Genomic DNA, 22127 nt, shown 5'->3' with positions numbered 1-22127 from the left:
GTCCGTTAACGGACCCAAATTTCTTCTAAACAGACCCCTGCAAAGTGCAGACAAAGTTAATTTGATACATAAGGTAAAGCAGAATCCTAGTGTTCCCAACCAATCACATACTTAAAATGAATGACGTCATTGCAACTAACTAAAAGCTATCAAAAATCCCAATGAAATAATAAATTTTTAGTATTTTTAAAATGTTTAAGAAGGTACGGAATGAGAATCACTTAGAAGGAAAAGAAAACACCCCATCCAGTACTTCAAAGTGATCAATATTCAGTTGCCCATGGTTACAATCCCGAAAATAGGAAAACCAAATAAACCTTGAAACATTTCTCTAAATCATTACACGGTTTCCCAATAGAAATTCTATTTAATATAACACTACTACTTCACAAACTAAATACCGAATTCGTGTACACATTTCTTTCCTTTAAGATATGATAATTTGTTGCCATTTGTGCTTATTCTATATTCGATATTTATGCCATAAATAGAACTACGATAAAGAAACAAACACTAATGGAAAATAGTGGTCAGGCAAATGGAACTAGAAAAGTAATAATAACTTATTAATAACTTTTCCAAAAGAATAGTTAGTTACCAAAAAGAACAAATACACTTTTAATATGCGTAGCATAGAACCAAAATTTATCTGAAATCTTAACATAACTACCCCGATAAAAAGACATAGTTAAAATTCTAAAATTCATATTATTAATTTTCATTTATTTATTTTTAAATCATTGAAAAAATCGATGTTTATGTGAAGATTAACGCGAACAGAAAAATAAAAAATTTTGATAAACTGAAATGTAACATAGAACCAAAATTTATCTGAAATCTAAACATAACCACCTCGATAAAAAGACATAGTTAAAATTCTAAAATTCACATTATTAATTTTCATTTATTTATTTTGAAATCATTGAAAAAAATCGATGTTTATGTGAAGATTAACGCGAACAGAAAAATAAAAAATTTTGATAAACTGAAATGTAACATCGAACCAAAATTTATCTGAAATCTAAACATAACTACCCCGATAAAAAGACATAGTTAAAATTCTAAAACTCATATAATTAATTTTCATTTATTTATTTTGAAATCATTGAAAAAAATCGATGTTTATGTGAAGATTAACGCGAACAGAAAAATAAAAAATTTTGATAAACTGAAATGTAACATCGAACCAAAATTTATCTGAAATCTAAACATAACTACCCCGATAAAAAGACATAGTTAAAATTCTAAAACTCATATAATTAATTTTCATTTATTTATTTTGAAATCATTGAAAAAAATCGATGTTTATGTGAAGATTAACGCGAACAGAAAAATAAAAAATTTTGATAAACTGAAATGTAACATCGAACCAAAATTTATCTGAAATCTAAACATAACTACCCCTATAAAAAGACATAGTTAAAATTCTAAAACTCATATAATTAATTTTCATTTATTTATTTTGAAATCATTGAAAAAAATCGATGTTTATGTGAAGATTAACGCGAAAAGAAAAATAAAAAATTTTGATAAACTGAAATGTAACATCGAACCAAAATTTATCTGAAATCTAAACATAACTACCCCGATAAAAAGACATAGTTAAAATTCTAAAACTCATATAATTAATTTTCATTTATTTATTTTGAAATCATTGAAAAAAATCGATGTTTATGTGAAGATTAACGCGAAAAGAAAAATAAAAAATTTTGATAAACTGAAATGTAACATCGAACCAAAATTTATCTGAAATCTAAACATAACTACCCCGATAAAAAGACATAGTTAAAATTCTAAAACTCATATAATTAATTTTCATTTATTTATTTTGAAATCATTGAAAAAAATCGATGTTTATGTGAAGATTAACGTGAACAGAAAAATAAAAAATTTTGATAAACTGAAATGTAAATTGTGCAAAGGCCTTTCAAAGACAACACAGCTGAAAGAAAATTAAAAATTATGTAGCAAAAACCCATGAAAAACATTTATTTACTACTCAGATCGGCTGATAAATAACACCGCTACATAGCTCTATGTTGCAAAAAACTAAAAGCTCAATGTTAAATCAATGGTTAATTTTAAATGAACTATTGGAAGGGGTCAAAGAGGAAAAAAGTAACAATCTCTACCAGTTTTTATTTTATAGAAAAAACGCATATTCACCATTCAAACATTTGTCTGTCTCTTTTTTAACGTAAAACATTAGTTACATTAAAAAAAAAAATTCTAAAAAAAAATACATTAGTAACATTAGTTAATAAAAATTAGTAATTAAGAAATATAAAAAACACATAACAAGAAAAATAAAACCGCGTAACTAAAAAATAAAACAGCGATTGTGAATTTTCGATAGATCGAAACAGGATTTACAAAATTTTCATTCATATAAATTCGTACATGCCCTTCCGGTCATTTAAAAGTTCAAAAGTTCAGAATTTTGAACCCAACCGAGAAGAAAAGTAAACTCATAAATCAAGCATTAAAACAAACTGCCTTCGTGGAAGACTTTTTGACGGAACTAACTCGCAAAGGCGTTACATGGAGAGGAAAAACATGAAAACCTCCCACGGTTAGTCCGACGGCAAGGGGATTCTAACTCATGATCCGTGTATTACTAGGGATACTTTATGTCCGCACTGTGGACTTTAAATGTAGTCTCGACCAGCCAACGCAGGGATTTGAACCTGAGTCATCTCATTTGTGAAGAGTCCCAAATGTTAAGTTAAAAAACGAATCATATTTTTTTTAATTTAAAAAATAAATAACTAAATAATTAGGGAGGCAGCTGCAATTTTCTTTCACATGCGTCAAGCTGGATTTAAAGACCCCTATATATACGTAAGAATTAATCACCTGAAACACCAATTTACAGAATGAGGATTAATTTTGTCGATAATTTCTTACATTATAAAGACTCAAAAGAGAACTTATGAAATAAATAAATTTAGTAAATATTTAAAAATTCGAGCTATAGGAAACCAATAGCAATAGCAAATAGCAAAATTAGCAATAGGAGACCAATTTATTCAAATTTTAAAAAAAATATTATTTTTTAAAGAAATTTCTGCCTTTTTTAAAAAAATTTTCTAAGTTAATTGGCGTAATTATTATGCAACATAAATTATGTTTATATGCTAATTTTCTTTTTAAATAGATTTTTAAATTGAAAATAGAGAGCAATATTTAAATATATTTCTTGTTTGATAATTTGGTCTTATAATTTTTTTAATTTTAAGTTAGACTCAAACTTAGTCTTTTGTGAGATCAAAAAGAAAAGGATCCAGCGGGTTTTTACTTAACAGCAGTAAAACTTTTAATACAAATTGTAGACAAAACCAGAACGACCTTCATAATAAGTTGTTTCAGTTATCATATTCGCACTAAGCAGTTTCTTGTATTTAGATAAAGTAAAAATTTGTCGACTTCTTAGTTTTACAAAATACTTTCTGGCAAATGGCCAGGAATAAACGTCTGAAAGCAGCAATTATTTTTGCTTAACAAAAGAAAAACAAGATTAATTTTTAACTGAATTACTTGATTACTTTAACTAATAATTATAACAAATTCTTAATTAATAGAAAAAATAATTTTATTAAAAAATATATGCTTTCTGAAGACTGCTTATTAAGAAAGTATATAATTTTTAATAAAAATAATTAGGCATACATTTACTTCCAATCGGAGTTGGCCGTCGATTACAGTAATTGATTACAACTGTCATTGATTACAGATAATTACAGCTACGTAATGTAATTACGTAGTACTTGTAATTTAATTACTTGTAATTACGATTACAAGTAATCAACATTTTTGATCACATCAGAGTAGAACAAAAATGTAATCAATTACATTTGCCAATTACAGTAATCAATTACTTGTTATCATGATTACAAATTTTGATTACAACTGCAATCATGATTACAATACTCAATTACAGTAATCAATTACTTGTTATCATGATTACAAATTTTGATTACAACTGCAATCATGATTACAATACTCAATTACAGTAATCAATTACTATAATCAATTACTTGTAATCGTGATTACAAGTGAAGACAGTAATCACGATTACTTGTAATCGTGATTACAAGCAATCATAATACATGATTACATGTAATCATGATTACATGTAATTATGATTACATGTAATTTAAATACACTATTACAAGACTAATGTATTCTTATAAATGATCATATTTTACAGTAGATAGTATAATGTATCTTATAATGATACATTTTATACGTATTTTCATGTTTTACATTTTGTACATATTTGTATATGTACAAATGAATGTAACTAAAATGTATGTAAATATGATTTCATCTAGTGCATATGTACATACACTTATATTGTAAGTATAATATATATGTACGTATGTATATAGCTAATAATTACATATGTATGTGCAAACAATGTAGATATGTACCTTCATACACAATGAATATATGCACTTTATACAAATATTTGCGTATGTTAAATGTATATCCATGTTCATGTACGCATGTATACACAAATACTTGTTGCTTGTACAAACATACATAAATTGTCTGTACAATGTATGTCCCATGCATGCATGTACAGTTTATTTATGAACAGTATAATATAGGGATACATGTACTGATACGCAAGTCCAATGTATGGATGTACATATACACAATATATTCATGCTCAACGTATGTATCCAAATATGCATAATACATTTGTGTACGATTGTACATACATTGGGCATATTTATATTTTACATATATTCATACATACATTCGACATGCATGTATTGTACAGATCTTACATACATTCGACATGCAAAACATATGTACATACACACATTTGAGATGCATATATTGTAGAGATGTATATACAGATAGTGTACAAATGTGTGTTCAGATAATGTATATATGATGTAAGGAACATTACTTGTAATCTTGTAACTACAAGTAAATTACAATAAGTACACGATTACAAGTAAGTACTTAAATTACTTATAATCATGTAATATGATTACAAGTAATCAAAATTACTTGTAATCATGATTACATGTAATCATATATTTTGATTACTTGCAATCATGATAACCCGTAATCGTTTTTGTTGTGATTACTTGTAATCACAATTACTTGGAATCATGATTACAGTTGTAATCAAAATTTTGATTACAACTGTAATCAAAATTACAAGTAACTGATTACTGTAATCAATATTGTAATCATAATTACAGCTGTAATCAAAATTTTTGAAAATTGTAATCATGATTACAAGTAATTGATTACTGTAATCGACTATTGTAATAACGATTACAGTTGTAATCAAAGTTGTAATCACAATTACAAGTAATTGATTATTGTAATCAAAAAATGTAATCGATTACATTTCTGTCCAACTCTGCTTCCAATTAATAAACTTTTGCAACTTTTTTGTGAATCACATTAAAGTTTAAAATTTAAACGCTTAGAATATAAATCTCAAATCAATCAACCTCAAATTTTGAGATAAATGTGACAGTATGCTCCTGTCACCTAAAGAAATATGAATAAAATAACAACCAAAACTCCAATATTGTCTGGAGTCAAAATTAATGACATATATTTATCTCAAATTCAAGGTCATCTGGAATCTGTCGTTTGTATTCTGTGCGCCTAAATTTAAGTAGTAACCTATAATCAAGTTTAGAACAAGAAAGTTGCAAAAAACATTTAATGAAATAAACAATAATTAAGGCCAAAAAAAAATATATCTTAATGTAACATATAGGATGAATTTTACTTAATGAGATCGCTGGAGTTATATTCTTGTAACTAAAACATTAGTGTCTTTTTCATTGCAACATTTGTGTTTTTTTTATTTAATAAAAAAATCGTATTATTTGATTTTAATCACTTTTATAAGATTGGTTGAATTTTATAAATGGAATTATAATTCAAATATTATTAAGTTAAACAGTAACTATAAATTTGAAGCTATATTAGAACATTAAAAATTATTTTGTAATAATATATAATAAAAGTATATGGAAGATTCAAAATTAGCGAAAGTGGAAGTGTATCATTGTATGAAAACATTGTATAAAAACAGACTAAACAAAACAAATATCTAAAAAATTAATTTTATAGACTTTTTAAAATAAACTTTTGAAATGATAAAATAAGTTGTGAGGAGTGATGTCTTCAATAGGTAGACAAAAGATTACAATAATAGAAAAACTCAACTGACCAATTTCATAAAAATGAAAATCTGAATTTATCATAAAGCAGCTTTTTTATGCCATATAGAATAATTTTCATTTAAAATTGTATATACTTGAAGATTGAAAAATATATTTACAGCATTAAAATAAAATGTGGTTTGTAAATAAAGTTTTAAAATTAGAGATTGGTTGAATTTTTTCTAACATCACGAGTTTAGTAAAAAATTTCATACTATAGTATTGCATTTTGAAAAATTCGAAAAAATGATAAAAAATTTTAATATGTCACTTCAAAAGTGCTGTCATTTGTAACAAATCAAGTACTAATGTAATTTAGTTGATTGAAGCTTGTTAACACAGAATTTTACAATAAATTTTAAAACCATGAAAATTTATATAAAACTTTAATCTTATACGTATTACAATGCTGTGTAAATTTTTTTATTTTATGATTTCTCTTTAGAAACATTATTTGATTTAAATCAATAATTTTTTAAAAAATTATCAGTTGATTTAAATTAACTAACATTAGCTCTAGCCAAGAAGTCTTATACCTGAGGTCATCTTCTACTTTGAGTTTCCGTACTTCGATTTCATACAGTATAACAGAGCCGAAAAAGCCAGCTTATATGAATATTTTAGACAGAGCAAAATAGGGTTAAATCAAGAGGTAAAGAGGCTTACAGTGTTTCTCCCCCTCCCCACAAATTAGCCAAATTTCCTGATACATTCAGTCATAATACAATTAATTTTAAAAAAAATATTAAATTCTATTTAAGTGTGCTTCACAGAATAATTAAATAAGAAAAAGTGCAACTAGAAGTTTTTATAAAAATCTTAATTTTCCCTCCTTTAAAATAGGTAGTTGAATTTTTATGTTACTCATACTAAAGATTAAACTGCTTTAACTGTTAAGTTTTCATAATGAAAAAGCACATGGTTAAATTACAAATATTAAATACATTTTGATGAGTCAAATTCTATTTCTACAGATTATACTTCTTCAGTTCTTAAGTTTTATATGAATAGCAAAGAACTAAAATACACACAGATTTATTTTCAATTTTAACACTTAACATTTGAGAGAAAAGAAAAAAAATTCTTGATACCTAAAATAAGTTAATATAATAATCGAAACAGGTGGAAATATAAATAAACACTACTAATAAACTATGACATTTGTCAGTGACTATCAGTGATATTTTTCGATGGGTGAAAGCAAAACTATTTAGTGGAAAAAACTAGTAACTTAACTTTTTCACAACTTGTAATAGTACCAGAAACCCCAGATAATTTTTAATTGTTTCATAGGTGGCATCAGATAGTCAGTTGGAAAGACCAAACTCTTTAGAGACAAAGATTACAAAAGTTTTTTATAGTTTTTAACCATTTAAAAAGTGATAGAGCATTAACAAAAAAAAAAACAACAAAAAACATTTGAATAATTATAACTTTTTAATAATTTTTAAATAAAAATATATAAAAACAATATTTCATATCTTAGTTTTTAATCCAAAAAGGAAAATTAATGTTAGAAATTTCAACTTTTTAATATATAAAGGACTGTACAAAAACTTAGATTTAAATTCAACACATTGAAACTCTACAATTATATTCACATTAAGTTTTAAAAATAGACTAATAAGGTAATAAAAATAAATTTCAAAATAGCAGTAGAAATTAAAAAAATAAAAAGTTTTAAAATAATAGCAACAATTGAGTTACTAGATTAAAACAGGAAGATTAAAAATCACACCCAACTATTTAATATATGAAGGGGAACAAATTTTCTCAAGCATGAGGATAATTCATTGAACTGGCATAAAGGTAAACTATGTTAAAAGGAAGTTAAATGAATTATGTGAAAATCAGCTTTACATTGCATAGAAAAATCAGAAAGCTGTTTGAATACATATTTTTTGATGTTTATAATTAAATACAGCTTGAAAATTTAAACACTTAAAAAAATTCTTTTAACGCGTTCAACTACTTAACTCCTCAAATAATTTTTTAATGGTAAAGCGTGAAAGTGGAAAAAGAATAGAACAAATAAATGGAAAATACGTATCTACTCAAATCATGTAAAATTAAATAAAAAAGCACGTGGAACTATTTCACACAAAAAAAAATTATTATTTCCGTACTTATTTAAAATCCTTTAGTCTATGTGTGCAGGGTGCTAAGAAAATAGAACACTAAGAATAACTTTTGATCTAATGATCCAATCATCACAAACTCAATCTGAATGGTTTAAAATGGGTGACCTCAGATATGCTAATTAGGTGGCATCAATTTTATACAATTAAACCGTATAGTCTGTACAATTTATGTACAGACTATATTTCAACTATACCAGACACAAAAAATAATTTCTCTGAATAAACAAACCTTTCTTCCTACAGATTTGAATTTATGACCCTCAAATTAGTAGTCGCAATCTGGAAAATATGGTCCCAATTATTAAGGAACAGTTGAAAGTTTGGACACCTTAATTTTTAATTAACTTTTTGCTTATTCTATTGTAACTTAACAACTTTTTAAGCCGACTGAGAAAAAAAATCGCACTGTTATGAAATTTGTTTCTCTAAAGATAATTCCACACAAAAAATAATTTTTCATATTTATTTATTATATTCTTTAATAATCGACAAAAAAAAATTTTTTACAAACTATATAGATATTTTTACACCATCTTGACAAATGTAACTTTATATAGCAAGATACAAAATTTGAAAGAAAGTAATCAAATAGTTCAAGAGAAATTAAATTTTAAATGTATGACTTATTGAAAATTTGATTTTTTAGAAATTGTGTGACTAATTTTGCAAAAATCTTAATATGGCAGGCTTGAGAGACAGACTTCATGTTATATTACACATCAAAAATTATTAATTGCCATCCATAACATCCTAAAACTAATTAGGTTCTTCACCCCATAATGATTGAAGATTACTATCTATTAAAATTATTAATAAAAAGCTAAAATAATAATAATAATGAATAGATTTAACATAGAGCTTAAAATGCTAAGACTAATTAAATAAATGATGAAAACACAGAAGGAAAAAACGAACAAAATCATCTCTAAATTATAAAATTTTAACTCCAGTCAATTCTAAAAGTGTAGAAAATATTATTCTATTGAAGAATAATTATGCTGTCGTACATGAACACAAAGAACAAACAGCACAATATGCAAATTTGAAATTTCAGGATATAAATTTAAAAATTTTCGTATCACTCACTTTCAGTAAAAAAAAAAATTTGTAATGCATGAAGTTTGATTCAGAAAAAAAACTATTCTTTGTTACTATGTACTTTGTAAATTCCAAACATATTTCAAGGCAACAAATTTGTTGCACACGCTTATAAATTTAGCGACATTTGTTGAACATTTAATGACAATTGCCGGCATACTAGTGGGAACCCTAACCATAATTTTATAAAAACACATCATTTCTTTGCCTTATAATTTATTTTAAAAAAATAATAATACTGTTTAAAATCAGAGCAATCATTTGAAAGAAAGACTTTCCCCATTCCTTTAGTAAGAAGGGGGGAAGGAAAACGTTTAGTACGAAGAATTGTTTCTTCCATTTGACACATTAAAACTCACAAAGAAGTTTCGAAATTTTCCAAGCATAGACTGAAGAATTCATGAAAGAACAATCGTTTTGATTCTTCATTGTTCTGATTACATATGATTTGTGATATTTGGCTATCATCAGAGAATTAAGACGAGAATTAAGACAAAACATTATTGGGATGAAATAAAAGCAATGTCTAGTAAAAATATTTCTCTTTTGAATAAAATTGTTTCTAAATACATTATGCAAATTAAAAAACGGCAAGTTCAAGAAAAAAATTAGAAAGTGAGGTGGAAAAAGTGAGTTAGATTAAAAAAGTGAGGTTAGTGAGACAATGAAAAAAATTTTTTCTCTAAATTTAAAAGCAGCCGATTTACCAAAGAGTTAGGAATTTCTGATGATAAACATTTTATATCAATAAATGCCTATTTTATTTCACATGCATTAAAAAAATATATTATTGTGCTAGATTTATTTAAATAAATGGAAATATAAGTTTTTAACTTTCAGCACAAATTATTAAATTTCATAATGTTATTACTAATTATTTTTATTTAATGACCTACTAGCTAAAAATGTCACCAGCTACCACCTACTTTCAAAGTTTGCACATAAACTACTTGATAAGAATCTAAGTACAATATATATATATATCATACAATACATACATCATACAATACATACATCATACAATACATACATCGTACAATATACAGTAGGGAACCGATTATCCGGAACGATCGGGACCATCGCTATTCCGGATAACTGATTTTCCCGGTTTTCTGAATCGCTACAAAAAGCCGTTTTTTTAATGTTAAACCCAACTAAAAAGAATTTTTTTTTGGAAATAATCTTAGAAAGAAGAAAAAACTATGGAGTAATACACTAATGATTATTTCCAAAATGATGGTAAGGTAAACATCTTTCAAAAAAGAACGAAAAATCCTAAAATCTTATGAGGAAAAAAAAATTTTTTTTTTAAATGGCTGGAAAATTTATCGAATTTCGTTCCGGTTTTTTGGTTTTCCGGTTTTCTGATTTCCGGATAACGGGTTCTGCACTGTATATATCGTACAATATATACATATATGCTAGTTATGGAAGATTGATTGAATGCAGTGTTTAATAGCAGCTAAAAGAAGCCAAATTCAAACAGGTTTATTATGTACTCCTTGGTAATAAACTTTAACAGTTTTACAAAATAAGTAAGATGTAAAAATAAAGGAAATGGAAGGAAATGAACAAAGTAAAAGATTGAAAGAGTATTAAGGAGATAGGATTATAGAATGGTTGGAGGAAAAAGAAGCCTTCTTAGCATTTGGTTCAAGAAAAGTTTTGATGTTGTCAAAAGAAGTTGAAGAAAAATTGTGACATATTGGAAATGCTTTTTTAAAGCTTTTTTAAATGCTTTTTTTTTTTGTATTTTGCTGACAGCTGGGAAAAAAATTTATTCTTAAAATATACATATCGATTTATACTTTGCAATGTCTTTGCAGACCCTCTCTGCAACAACAGGCCCAAATGAGGGGAGTCCCAGGTTCCCAGTTCAGACACCCTGGTCAGGAGATCAGAGTTAACTAGGACACACTCATAGCATTTACTTAAAAAACTAAAATTTACAGGGAAAAAAATCCTAGATTTGTTGCTATGATTTTTTTCCTAAATTACCAAAATCAATTACAGTACAAAGCATTAAAATTTAAAAATGTGCTAAAATAATCCAAACACCTTGATTTAACCTTGATATTACCAAAATTGAATTTAAGCAAATTTAGTCAGTTAAGTTTAAATCTAACATTTCAATAAAAAATTGAACTGCCTCAGTACAAGGTACCTTAGAATAAGCTTGATTAAGACAATAATATAAAGTTTGTTTTACGGATGGTAAATTATCTAATATTGAGAATTATTGTACATTTACCAATATAAGCAGGGGTCGGTCTAGGTTTTTCTGAGAGGTACCTATTTTGTGAAAATTTAGATATAATTTGTGAAAAATTAAAAATTATATTAAAAAATCAGTACAAAAATAAGGATTTATCATTTCTTAAGGGATGCAAAAATAAAATTTTAAGAAAAAGTATTTCGTGAAACTGCCGCTTTTCCTAAAGTTGAATTTGTGAAGGTACCGCTAAACGGTAGACCTCTGATAAGGCATAATCTTTCATCCAGTATAAATAATATAGAAAAGCATTAGGCAAATATATCATGAAACAATTGAACTGCAAAAATATATAGTTGAAATAATGACAAATAATTCTTCCCCAGAAATACAGAAGAGGAACATTGTAAAGCGGGAATGAATTCATCCCAGTAAAATCTAATGCCGCGGCCACAGTTTAACAGTGCCAATTTCGTATGTGGTACTGTTAAAGACATGACTGTGAACCTACTTAGAGGCAAAAAAGAGGAAATGGCAGAAGTCATAGGGGTGTTGTATACTAACGAATAAATCAAATAATATTATTACACTTAATTATAATCTTAAAATAAAACTGCAGAAAGTTTATTAAAAGAATTAAAATAATAGCAAATGAGTGAGCTTGAGGGTGCAGTTGTTCGCTTTACCACGAAAGACCATAAAGTTACAACAAAAAGGTAAACAAGAGAAAAATAATGCAGCACAAATTGATACAGTCGATTCACAAATCATAAGAAATTCATTTTTTTTTGTCTACGGAAACTATAAAAGTGTGAGAAAGTATTAAGCTGAATTGCAATTTGTTTCATAGTTTCGATGTTATATATATATATATATATATATATATATATATATATATATATATATATATATATATATATATATGAAAAAATTTTAAAGTGCACACGAAAAGTTGCGCTCCTTGGTTATATGTTAGGGAAAATCTTGCAAAGTAAAATGCCTTAATTTAGGGAAAGAGGGAAATCTTAGTAGTTGTTATTGGTTCATGAAATAGATCGAGCGTTTCCCACACAGAGCAAAGGGGAAAATGTCCTGCTCTTAATTAAATGCATACTTGAGCCAAAAATAGATTTAAGAACAGGATATGGCTTTTAAAAGTGTAAGAAAGTATTTCGATTTGAATAATTAATTAGGATGAAGTTCTGTAACAAAGAATCTAACATTAAATCTATTCATAAAACTTCACTCTGTTATACAATTGATTCAATGATATTTCTGCATTTCTCTTCCATTTTACCAAGGCACTACTCATGGTATTCATTTACCTAGCATCAAAACAACTTATATTTCTTCAATTATTTTCATTTTTGATCCTTAAGGAATATTGTATTATCAATAACAATATTTTTCAAACAAGTTATTCGTAAATCGTATGAACTTGTAATGTAATGTGTGGATTAAGAAAACAGCAAATAATAAAATGCAAAATTTGAAAACTGGACTACTTTGTTGTAGCTAAAAATGATGCCTAGTTAAAAAATCATACAAATAATTAAAAAACAATTTTTTTAAAAAATGCAATTGATTTTGAATAAAAAAACCATCCCCAAATAAAAAATTCTAAATGAATTACAACTATTATGCATAGAAATTTGTACTTATTTGAATAAGTGTGACATGGGTGTCATAAGTTGATAGGTATATGTCCCTCTCAATGATTAGAAATCTCTAAAAGTCCCCCCTATTCTTAGAAATCTCTAAAATATTGAGATATTTTAAACGAGTAAAGGAAATTTTTATGAATCATTATTAAGTTCAAAGTTAAAAGCAAGAAAGAGATTAAAAAAAAAAGCACCATCTTTTTGCAAATATTTAGCAGACATAAGGATTTTTTCTTCTCATGTGAGAAATGTAGCTATTATGACTGAGTATTTTAACTTCATCCCCCTCAAAAATTGGAGCCCTACAATGCTTTTAAAGTGTGCAGTATACATGTGCAGCATACTTTCAGTCAGCACTTTTCTGTAATTCATATCAGCATGACTGAGTAATTTAGAAAAATCGTATCTTGTGAACAAAGTTTTGTTAATACATGCGTTAAACAAAATAAATTTATAATAAAATTTCTCTGGTGAAATGTTGAGCAAAAATTTTTTCTCCCTTCTAAATAAAATTTACTTTTTAACATTAACAACAGATTGAAAACAAATAAAATGAACTGCAAAATATTTGATTATAACTTTCCAATCATAGAGAAATATATGAATAATACATTGAAACACTAAACCACAAACTTTTAAGTAACAATAAAAAAAAATAGAAATTTTCCAGCAGCGACCACATAAAAAATATGCACAACTGTATTTATAGAAATAATTAAAAAGACGAAAACTTACAGTACCACCAGCAGCTCCACGATATGATGCAACACTAGCACTAGGTTGTGGTACATCCGACAAAAGACCAGCACGAGCAGAATGAAACATCATACTAGCAGCACCTTCAGTTTCGATGATATTCGTTGATACGGCAGGACTCTGTTTAATGGCAGGGACTGTTTTGTTTATGATTTCCTCATCTTCTGCAGGAGGGTTGTCATTCTGTATTGGCATTTTATTGCAAAATCATCAAAAATTTCTGAAATGTTGAAAAAGTAATTTATTAATTAATCAAAAATTTCTGAAATGTTGAAAAAGTAATTTATTAATTATAACTAAAAGTAAATATTAAATGTGAATACAAAAGTAAACTTTATAACCATACTATCATTGATTAACAAGAAATATAAGTTAATAAATAATTTTGAAGATTTCTTAACGGTATCTGCACCAAAATAATTGGCAAAGTTTAGGCGATGGCTCGCAATAAACTAAAAAGACTTCACAGAAAATTATACATATACTGCTCTTATACTTGGAATAAATTACATAAAGACTTGCAAAGAGGTAGCTACAAGTTTTAACCTTTGAGTTTACCTAATTTGCTTTGTTTCTGAAAATCCATTATTTGGACATCGCCAAACCTTCAGGACTATTTAAGTACAGGTACCAATATGGAAATCTTTTTCTAATCATATCAGAAGAAGTACTGTCAATAAATTACTATTAATAAATGTTTTTTACATCATATCTTTATATGCATGAAACATAAAGGCACCAAAGTATGAGTTATAAAATTTGAATACTAAATTATACCTCAAGAAATATAGCTGTAAAGAAATTTACTCTAAATAAAGATTTTCGTATTAGTACCTGCTTTAAAATAATCATCCAACTTTCAGGCAATCACACAATCGAAACTAAAAAAAATAGTTCTCATAAGAGGACAAACTGGGTATAACTCATAGCCACCCCTAGGTGAATTAACAAATATTTATTTTTTTCTAATTATGAAAGGGTAAAAATTGATTGGGGTTGTCCGCAGTGCAAACAGATGCCAATACAGATTACAAACAGATACCAATACATTAATCCATTTTTTAAAATCACAAAATGTTTTTATAAAGAATTTTTTGAAAGGAAATGAATATAAATTTGTCACATTTAATGGGTTAAGAATTTATTTAAAAAAATCACAAAAATAATTCAAATGAATTTCAGTTGCAGAACAAATCTATTATTTTAGTAAAATGCTCTTATTTCATACAGATGTCACATTTATCTTAACAATAAATTTATAACATCAACTAAATAATTCTTTTTACTACGATTTCAAGCAAAAAATATGTGAGTAAAAATGAATATAAAACTAAATTATTTACTTAAACTTATAAATTGTTTTGTAGAAAACAGATTATTGAAACATTCATTATGATTAATTCTACGATGTCTAAAAATGCAAAGGAAAATAAATAAAATATTTACTAAAATGAATCCGAAACTAAACATAACGATACAAATTAAATATGCAATCATGCAAAACAATAGCAAGGAGATAATGCACAGACGATACTGTATAAAATAACGGGAAATATAAAATAGGTTCTAACTCCATACATTAACTACTTTAAACTTACAAGGTCTGGTATACAATAAGTAATAAAATTTAATAGTTATTTCCAACAAGTTGTTGTGTTGCGCATAACAACTACGACTGGTTTTAAAATATTTGCACAATTCATATAAAAAATAGAGTTGCAATTTTAAATTTATTATTTTTATTATATCAATTTCAGTTGTCGTATATTAAAATGTAATATTATTGCGTTTTTCTTACACAAAATATAAACAGAGTAACGATAGGTGAGCAGACGGACAAAAACAAATTTGCGCGGTGGCAACCAAAAGCCGAATGACATCAGTCAAAGTCGCAGTGAAGTCTTTTATTTCTTAATGATTTTAAACAGTCATTCTCGCTGCGTGCAAATGTTTCGCATATGCAAATTCAAAGATGCAAACAAGAACCTATGGATGGTTGCCCGTGTAAAGTTAAGTGCAGATGAAGCTGGAGGGAGGATCAAAATTCGCCGCAAGACTTCCGAATTACTACTTCCGACTGATTTTTACCCCTTAGCTTGAAAAAACATGCCCTCCAATATTATTATTGCTTTTTAGAAGGCTTGTTATCATTTACATTCAACCAACGAGCAATTCACGAGTTTTTTTGGGGGAAATATAATCCACCAATCATTCCTATCACCGAATTCGCAAGCTCGAAATTATAAACAAAAAATTACCATTTCTTTTTTTATTTTTGTAAGCCGGAATAGCCTGGCTGGTAGGGCAGAAGGCCCGTGTACGAGAGGTCGGAAGTTCGATCCCGAACACCTGAAGACTCCCAGTGTACAAAATGATGACTGGTGCATGCTAAATCTTTCAAGGTCACAAATTCCTCCAAGTTCCCATACCATAACCATTCAATACCTCTCGGAGTACTGGATCAGGGATTGATCATACAGGACAAAATTACGATCTGTGTATGGATACTCCTTTTAAGGGAGTCCGCATATATAAATCTTTATCAAGATTGTAGCATTAGAAAAAAATAATGAACCATTTTTGAATGATTGTTAAGGAGACTCTTTAAATGAAAAGGACCTCAGATGCGCTTTGTTTTTGGAGAAAATAAAATTTATATAAGTAGCTGCACTAATTGATAAGAAATCTTATAATTTCGGAGTTCAAAAACAACATACAGTAGAAGCAAAGAGAAACAAATTTTTTAAAAAGGCATAATTTATAACTTATTACTAGACGAAATTTATGTTAATAATTGGGATTATTAATACAGTAAGACATGGGGACGAAAATAATGCATCACTTTTTAAGACAGGTTAGTTGTTTTAGTCAGCACACAGCCTGAAAATACTTTAATTTCGGCAGGTCTAGACCACCCCAAAATTATCGTCCAGATGAAAGATTCGCAAAGCGTAGTTTTGGAAGAAAAAAATACATTGCTTCACTTTTTCTCCAACATGAACAAGCAATTGCTGTCAATTTTATTATCTAAATATTGTAATTTTTTTAAGGAAAATTCTATGGTTAACATGATTTGCAGTATTGTTAGTCAATAAATTTTTCATATTTAATTTAAGACAGGCAGGTCTTAATCATCTGAAAATAATGATATAATCATTTTGTTTTTTCGCTTTTGTGTGTTTTTTTTTATGTGAATTCTCAAAATCAACATTTGTTAAGATATACCTGATTAGAAATACTTTAAAACTAGTACGTACATACTATTCTTACTATTCAAAAAAAGAAATTTTTTGATACTTTGTGACTTTATTCTTTTCAATGGACCAAAATAAAGTCCAGAAATTTACATGAACAAATTCTTTATTTTTGTATATTTGAATGAGTCTATTCAATGAAGCGTAGGAGTAACTTTTCAAATATTAGAAAGTTAGATCAGAAACACTTACAATTTCACAAAAGTGTGGCTTACTCTTAGTTGGCAGAGGAGATGCTGGTTAAAGATGAAGAAAACTTAACCTAACAGTTGTGAAAAAACTGTTACAAACTCACAACAATCATAAAAATAGCAATAAATTAATAAAAATAGACAGCAATTTTCTACTACAGAGAAAAGTAATCAGTTCAAAATTTATCTAAAAAATTATAAGTCTGAAACGTTTAGTGAAAAATACATTAAAATTTCTTCAAGTTAAAGGATGTTATGGCTTACTTTGAGTATGTGACAGTTTCATCTCATTCAAAAAACGAAATACTATGTAGAAACATCCTCTCCCCCTGATACTTTTATAACCAGGAAAACTATTTTCACTATTTCTGCCTCTAAAAACTGGGGAGAAGAATTGGTTTCTCACGCAGAGATAAAATACATGGCTTTTCTATCTAAAATTTGTTTTGCTTTTAGAAGATGATTTCATTATCTAATAACATGGGGAAACTGTATGTGCTTAACATTGAATGCTAATTGAAAAGCAAAATTTTTTTGCATGTGTGGATGTCACAAGGAAAAACTAATTTAGGTGATAATCTCTTTTCAATAGTAATGATAATAACAATAATTATATATTAAAAATTGAGCATTCCTTGTTTCATTAATTTAATTTACCACTGCATTAAAAAAGTATTAAGATTTCAGATTCTTTTATAGTTATGAAGATTCATGCATGGTTTTACAAAAAAATTGAAAACACAATAATTGTACATAAAATATTTATTTTTTAAACAAAAGCAGTAACCTAGAAGATACAAAAGTAGTAAAATGCTTCATCATATTTTTTTTTTACATCACGAAATATTACAAATAACAAAAATTCTGTCTTGTAAAGATAGGGCCCGCTTTTCATACAGTTATATTATAGGTTAAAAAAATTTGAAACTATCAAAAATATAATATAGGTAATGAAAAAAATGAATAAAATAAATTAAGAATGCTATAACAGAGATAGATATAAATCAAGAAGTAAAGTAACAATATTAATTCTAAGTACAAATAAATATTTTTAAATTTGCAATTTTATTTTATTGTTCCAGGATGCTTAATTTGTGAATTGTAAGGATTTACAAACACATACACACACAAACATATATATATTTGGTAATTTCAATTTATTCATATTCTTTAACGAAATTAATAATGCTGCTCGCAATGTGCTCCCACTAGTTACTAAGATCAGACGTCGAGTTTAATGAGATAACAGTAGTGTGGGGCTATGCTGTGCCAAACTTAGGAGAGAAACCCTATGGCATTACGTAATAAAAAAAATAACATACTTAAACAGTAATAGAATCTAACTGTTTTACAAAATTGAAAAAAAAAATAGTAGATTGGATGTAGAGTTCAATGGCAAAGTAACTAAACTCAGCAGCGCGACAGCCCATAGAGGGCCAAGGCCTACTGTGCCCATCTCAGTTTTCTCGACCATGGGCTCTGGGGTGCAGGAGCAGATGTTCCGGTTCGGTGGTCAGCCGAACGCAGAACCCCCAGTGTTTAGTTCCCAAACATGCTTGGTATTCATTTATCGACCCACTGAAGGGATGAAAGGCTGAGTCAACCTTGTCCGGTCCGAGGATCGAACCAGGGACCTGTGGCACAACAGCGCGAAGCGCTACCGCTCAGTCACCGGGCGTCATGGCATAGTAACTAGATATGACTATATAATGTACCAAATACAATTATTATAAAATCAATGTAATTAAATTGTATGATGTTACAAATTCAGTTTGATGCAAAAATAAAAGATGCAAAATGAAAAGAGAAAACATCACTAGCTATTTATGGATCATAGAAACACCATTCTCCAGAAGCAAGTAGTTCCTGGTAGAAAAAATTACACAAAACTATCTACGTGACAATGAAGAAGATAGAATATTTTCGCAAGGTGAAAAAAAAATATTCAGTTGAAATTACTTAGAGGGAAGACTTATTTAAAGATTTGATAACAGTCATTGGCAGGTATTTGTTAAAGGAATATGCATTTTCCTTTTAAAAGTGACAGCTTTGAAATTTTCAAAATTAGCCAAAAGAAATTTCACATAAAGAATTAGTTTTTTCTTTGGAAATAATTTGATATATGCTGTTTTTTAGTGATGCGTACTTTAAGGATAACTTGCTCACTCAAAATAAAATATGATGTCAGAAATTATGAAATTTTTATTTTGAAACAGGAAATAGAGAAAACAATAAATAGGAAAGTTTAGCTATTTACACAAACTACAGTCTGTTGCTTCAGATAAAAAATAGCTACTATGATCCACATAACCATGCAATAGATAGAGACATAAAAAACGACCGTACTTTGACTTTAAAAAAAATGCGTTATTTACAAACCACTATAAAGTATATTTTAATAATTTTACAAATATAAATATTTTTAGTATTCTATAAGACTTTCGGATTCAATTACTCATTTATTAAGAGCAAATATATGAATAAAAAATTTGTTTGTTTCCAACATATGAACAAAAAATTTGTTGTTTATTTTAAATAATTTTAATATCTCAATTCAACCTAATAAAAAATATGTTATGATAAGATTTTCTACCAAAAACTTCTGACAATTTTATAAAAATCTTATACAAGAAGCATTAACAATCACTGTTTTTGTTTGCCTTGTATCAGTAAGAAGGCACTCTACCTGCGATTGTCAACTTTAATGTCCTATACTTAAAATCAAATGACTTTAAATCAGTTTTATGAATAAATATTCAATAGGCTTCCTAAAAAATCGATGAAAATTACTGGGATAAAAACATTGAATGAAGCACAAAATTACAAAAAGTTTACATTCCTTATAACATATGCTAAATACAAAATATGAATCACTCAAGAATTTACACCTTTATAAATTATTTTGAAGTCGAAATTGAAGTCTTAAATCCATTTAAAACATATTACAAGTGTCCCAAATTTAGAAAACAAAATCAATGTTTCCTTAGGAAACTAACTTAAAATCTTCTAAAAACCACAGTGGAAAATAAGATAATTTTAAAACTAGCATAATTTTAAACAATCAGTTCAAATAGTCAGAATTTATATAACCTAAATTTGCTTTCCATTCTTGCAAGAAATATACAGAAAGTTAAAATCAATAGAAATATATGAAATTAAAAACAATTGTACTAAATTTAAGCAATAGCAATATGAGTTTTAAATGTAAATTTTCATTACATAGAGAAATAACTAATTTATTCTAAAATCGCATATATGGTATATTTTCCTTTAAATAATGTTTAAATGAATCTCCCATCACAATTCTTAATCATAAGAATTCTGTGCGTAACAGATTTAACAATGGAATAGCTGGGGAAAAAGAGGTATAATTATAGCTCACTTTCATAACTTTTGACCATTATACTTTAACAAGAATTTTTTTACAATTCATGAGACATTGCCAGGTAGCAGGAAAGAGTAAATGTGCTCCCGTAATTTTTGATCAATTTTGCTTTACATTTCTTTCAGTAAAAGTTGAAAATTTATCATATTTAACATTAGATTAATAAGGGATAGAATAAAAAAGTTTAATAACAACTACAAAAGTGCATTTTGAAAAAAATAATTCACATTAGATTTTCGTAATTCAAGTGTAGGCAAGAATGGTGCTAAATTGAGCTAACTTCAAAATCTATAAGTTGCTATGTCTAAACTCAAATGGGTTAAATCCCAGTGCTGGTAATAAAGCTTACCAATTTCTTATAATGTCAATATATCATGTTTAGATGAAGTAAAGATATAGTACGATGATGATTATCATAAAAAAATAATAATTAATATGTATATATTTAAGGTTTATAATTAATTTCGCTGACTTGACTTCAGTATTATTTAAAGCAAAAACCCTCCTACATTGCATAATCATAAATAATAAATTAATATAAAATCTCTTACTTCTAAAAATTATTTTTGTTAATATTGTGAAACAATACTGAACTTTGTTTCATATTAACAAAGGTTTGTAATTGTTTCAAATTCAGGCCTATATTCAGTACTTAAAAAATGAGGTTTAGGAAATATGTTCAAAACATTGAGAACAAATTATTAAAATAGGGAGACCAGTATAAACAAAGTTATGTTTCAGAGTAACTGTTCAAAAAGATACAATTTGTTCGTTAAGCTCATAACAATAAGAAACATAAGAAAATATCTTTATATACAACAATGAATTTATACTATGCATCTAATATCATTGTTTAAAATTGTTATATTTAAATATATCTATAAATATGCAACTTCTCTCGAGATTTTTGCAAATAAATGCATAGATTTCAATAGCTATTTTACTCTAAATTCATATTCTTACTCCACTAAATATCTAGGATTTAATATTAGATATAAATTACTTTTGAAATAAATGAATGAATTAATGATCAAAATAATATAAAGAATCTGTACAGAAGTGCCAAATTATTATCTACCAGCTACCGAGAAGATATAAACACAAATTCTTGAGTATGTATGTCAGTAAATACAAATACAGTAAGCATTCCCTTAATCAGACGGTTCATAAGTTAATAATTTAGTGAGAGAAGTAAAATAATTATATTAAAGAACAACCAATAG

The 22127-nt window shown here is 27.1% G+C and overlaps 1 protein-coding gene and 1 long non-coding RNA gene across 4 annotated transcripts in view; one reads left to right on the top strand and one right to left on the bottom strand.

Moving 5' to 3' along the window:
* Positions 1-15967, bottom strand: part of LOC107451281 (adenosylhomocysteinase-like 1) — a 249994-nt gene extending 234027 nt beyond the window's left edge. Inside the window, exons 1-2 of one of the 3 annotated variants that reach the window (XM_087151579.1) lie at positions 15873-15967; positions 14054-14294 (exon numbers count right to left, since the gene is read on the bottom strand). In XM_087151579.1, coding sequence (XP_087007705.1) covers positions 14054-14269 — 216 coding nt within the window. In that variant the 5' untranslated portion in view covers positions 14270-14294; positions 15873-15967. Of the gene's footprint in view, positions 1-14053; positions 14295-15672 lie in introns of all 3 variants that reach the window. The other 2 variants (XM_087151578.1, XM_087151586.1) reach the window with 2 other exon arrangements.
* The window catches only part of LOC147803964 (uncharacterized), a 323077-nt gene that overhangs the window by 50992 nt on the left and 249958 nt on the right, over positions 1-22127 (top strand). The window lies entirely within an intron of this gene.

Source organism: Parasteatoda tepidariorum, chromosome 9 (assembly GCF_982258835.1).
Source record: "Parasteatoda tepidariorum strain Cologne lab strain chromosome 9, Ptep-v5.0, whole genome shotgun sequence".
Taxonomy (NCBI): Eukaryota; Metazoa; Arthropoda; class Arachnida; order Araneae; family Theridiidae; genus Parasteatoda; species Parasteatoda tepidariorum.
The sequence above is the reverse complement of the archived record's forward strand: the minus strand, read 5'-3'. Positions and strand labels throughout refer to the sequence as shown.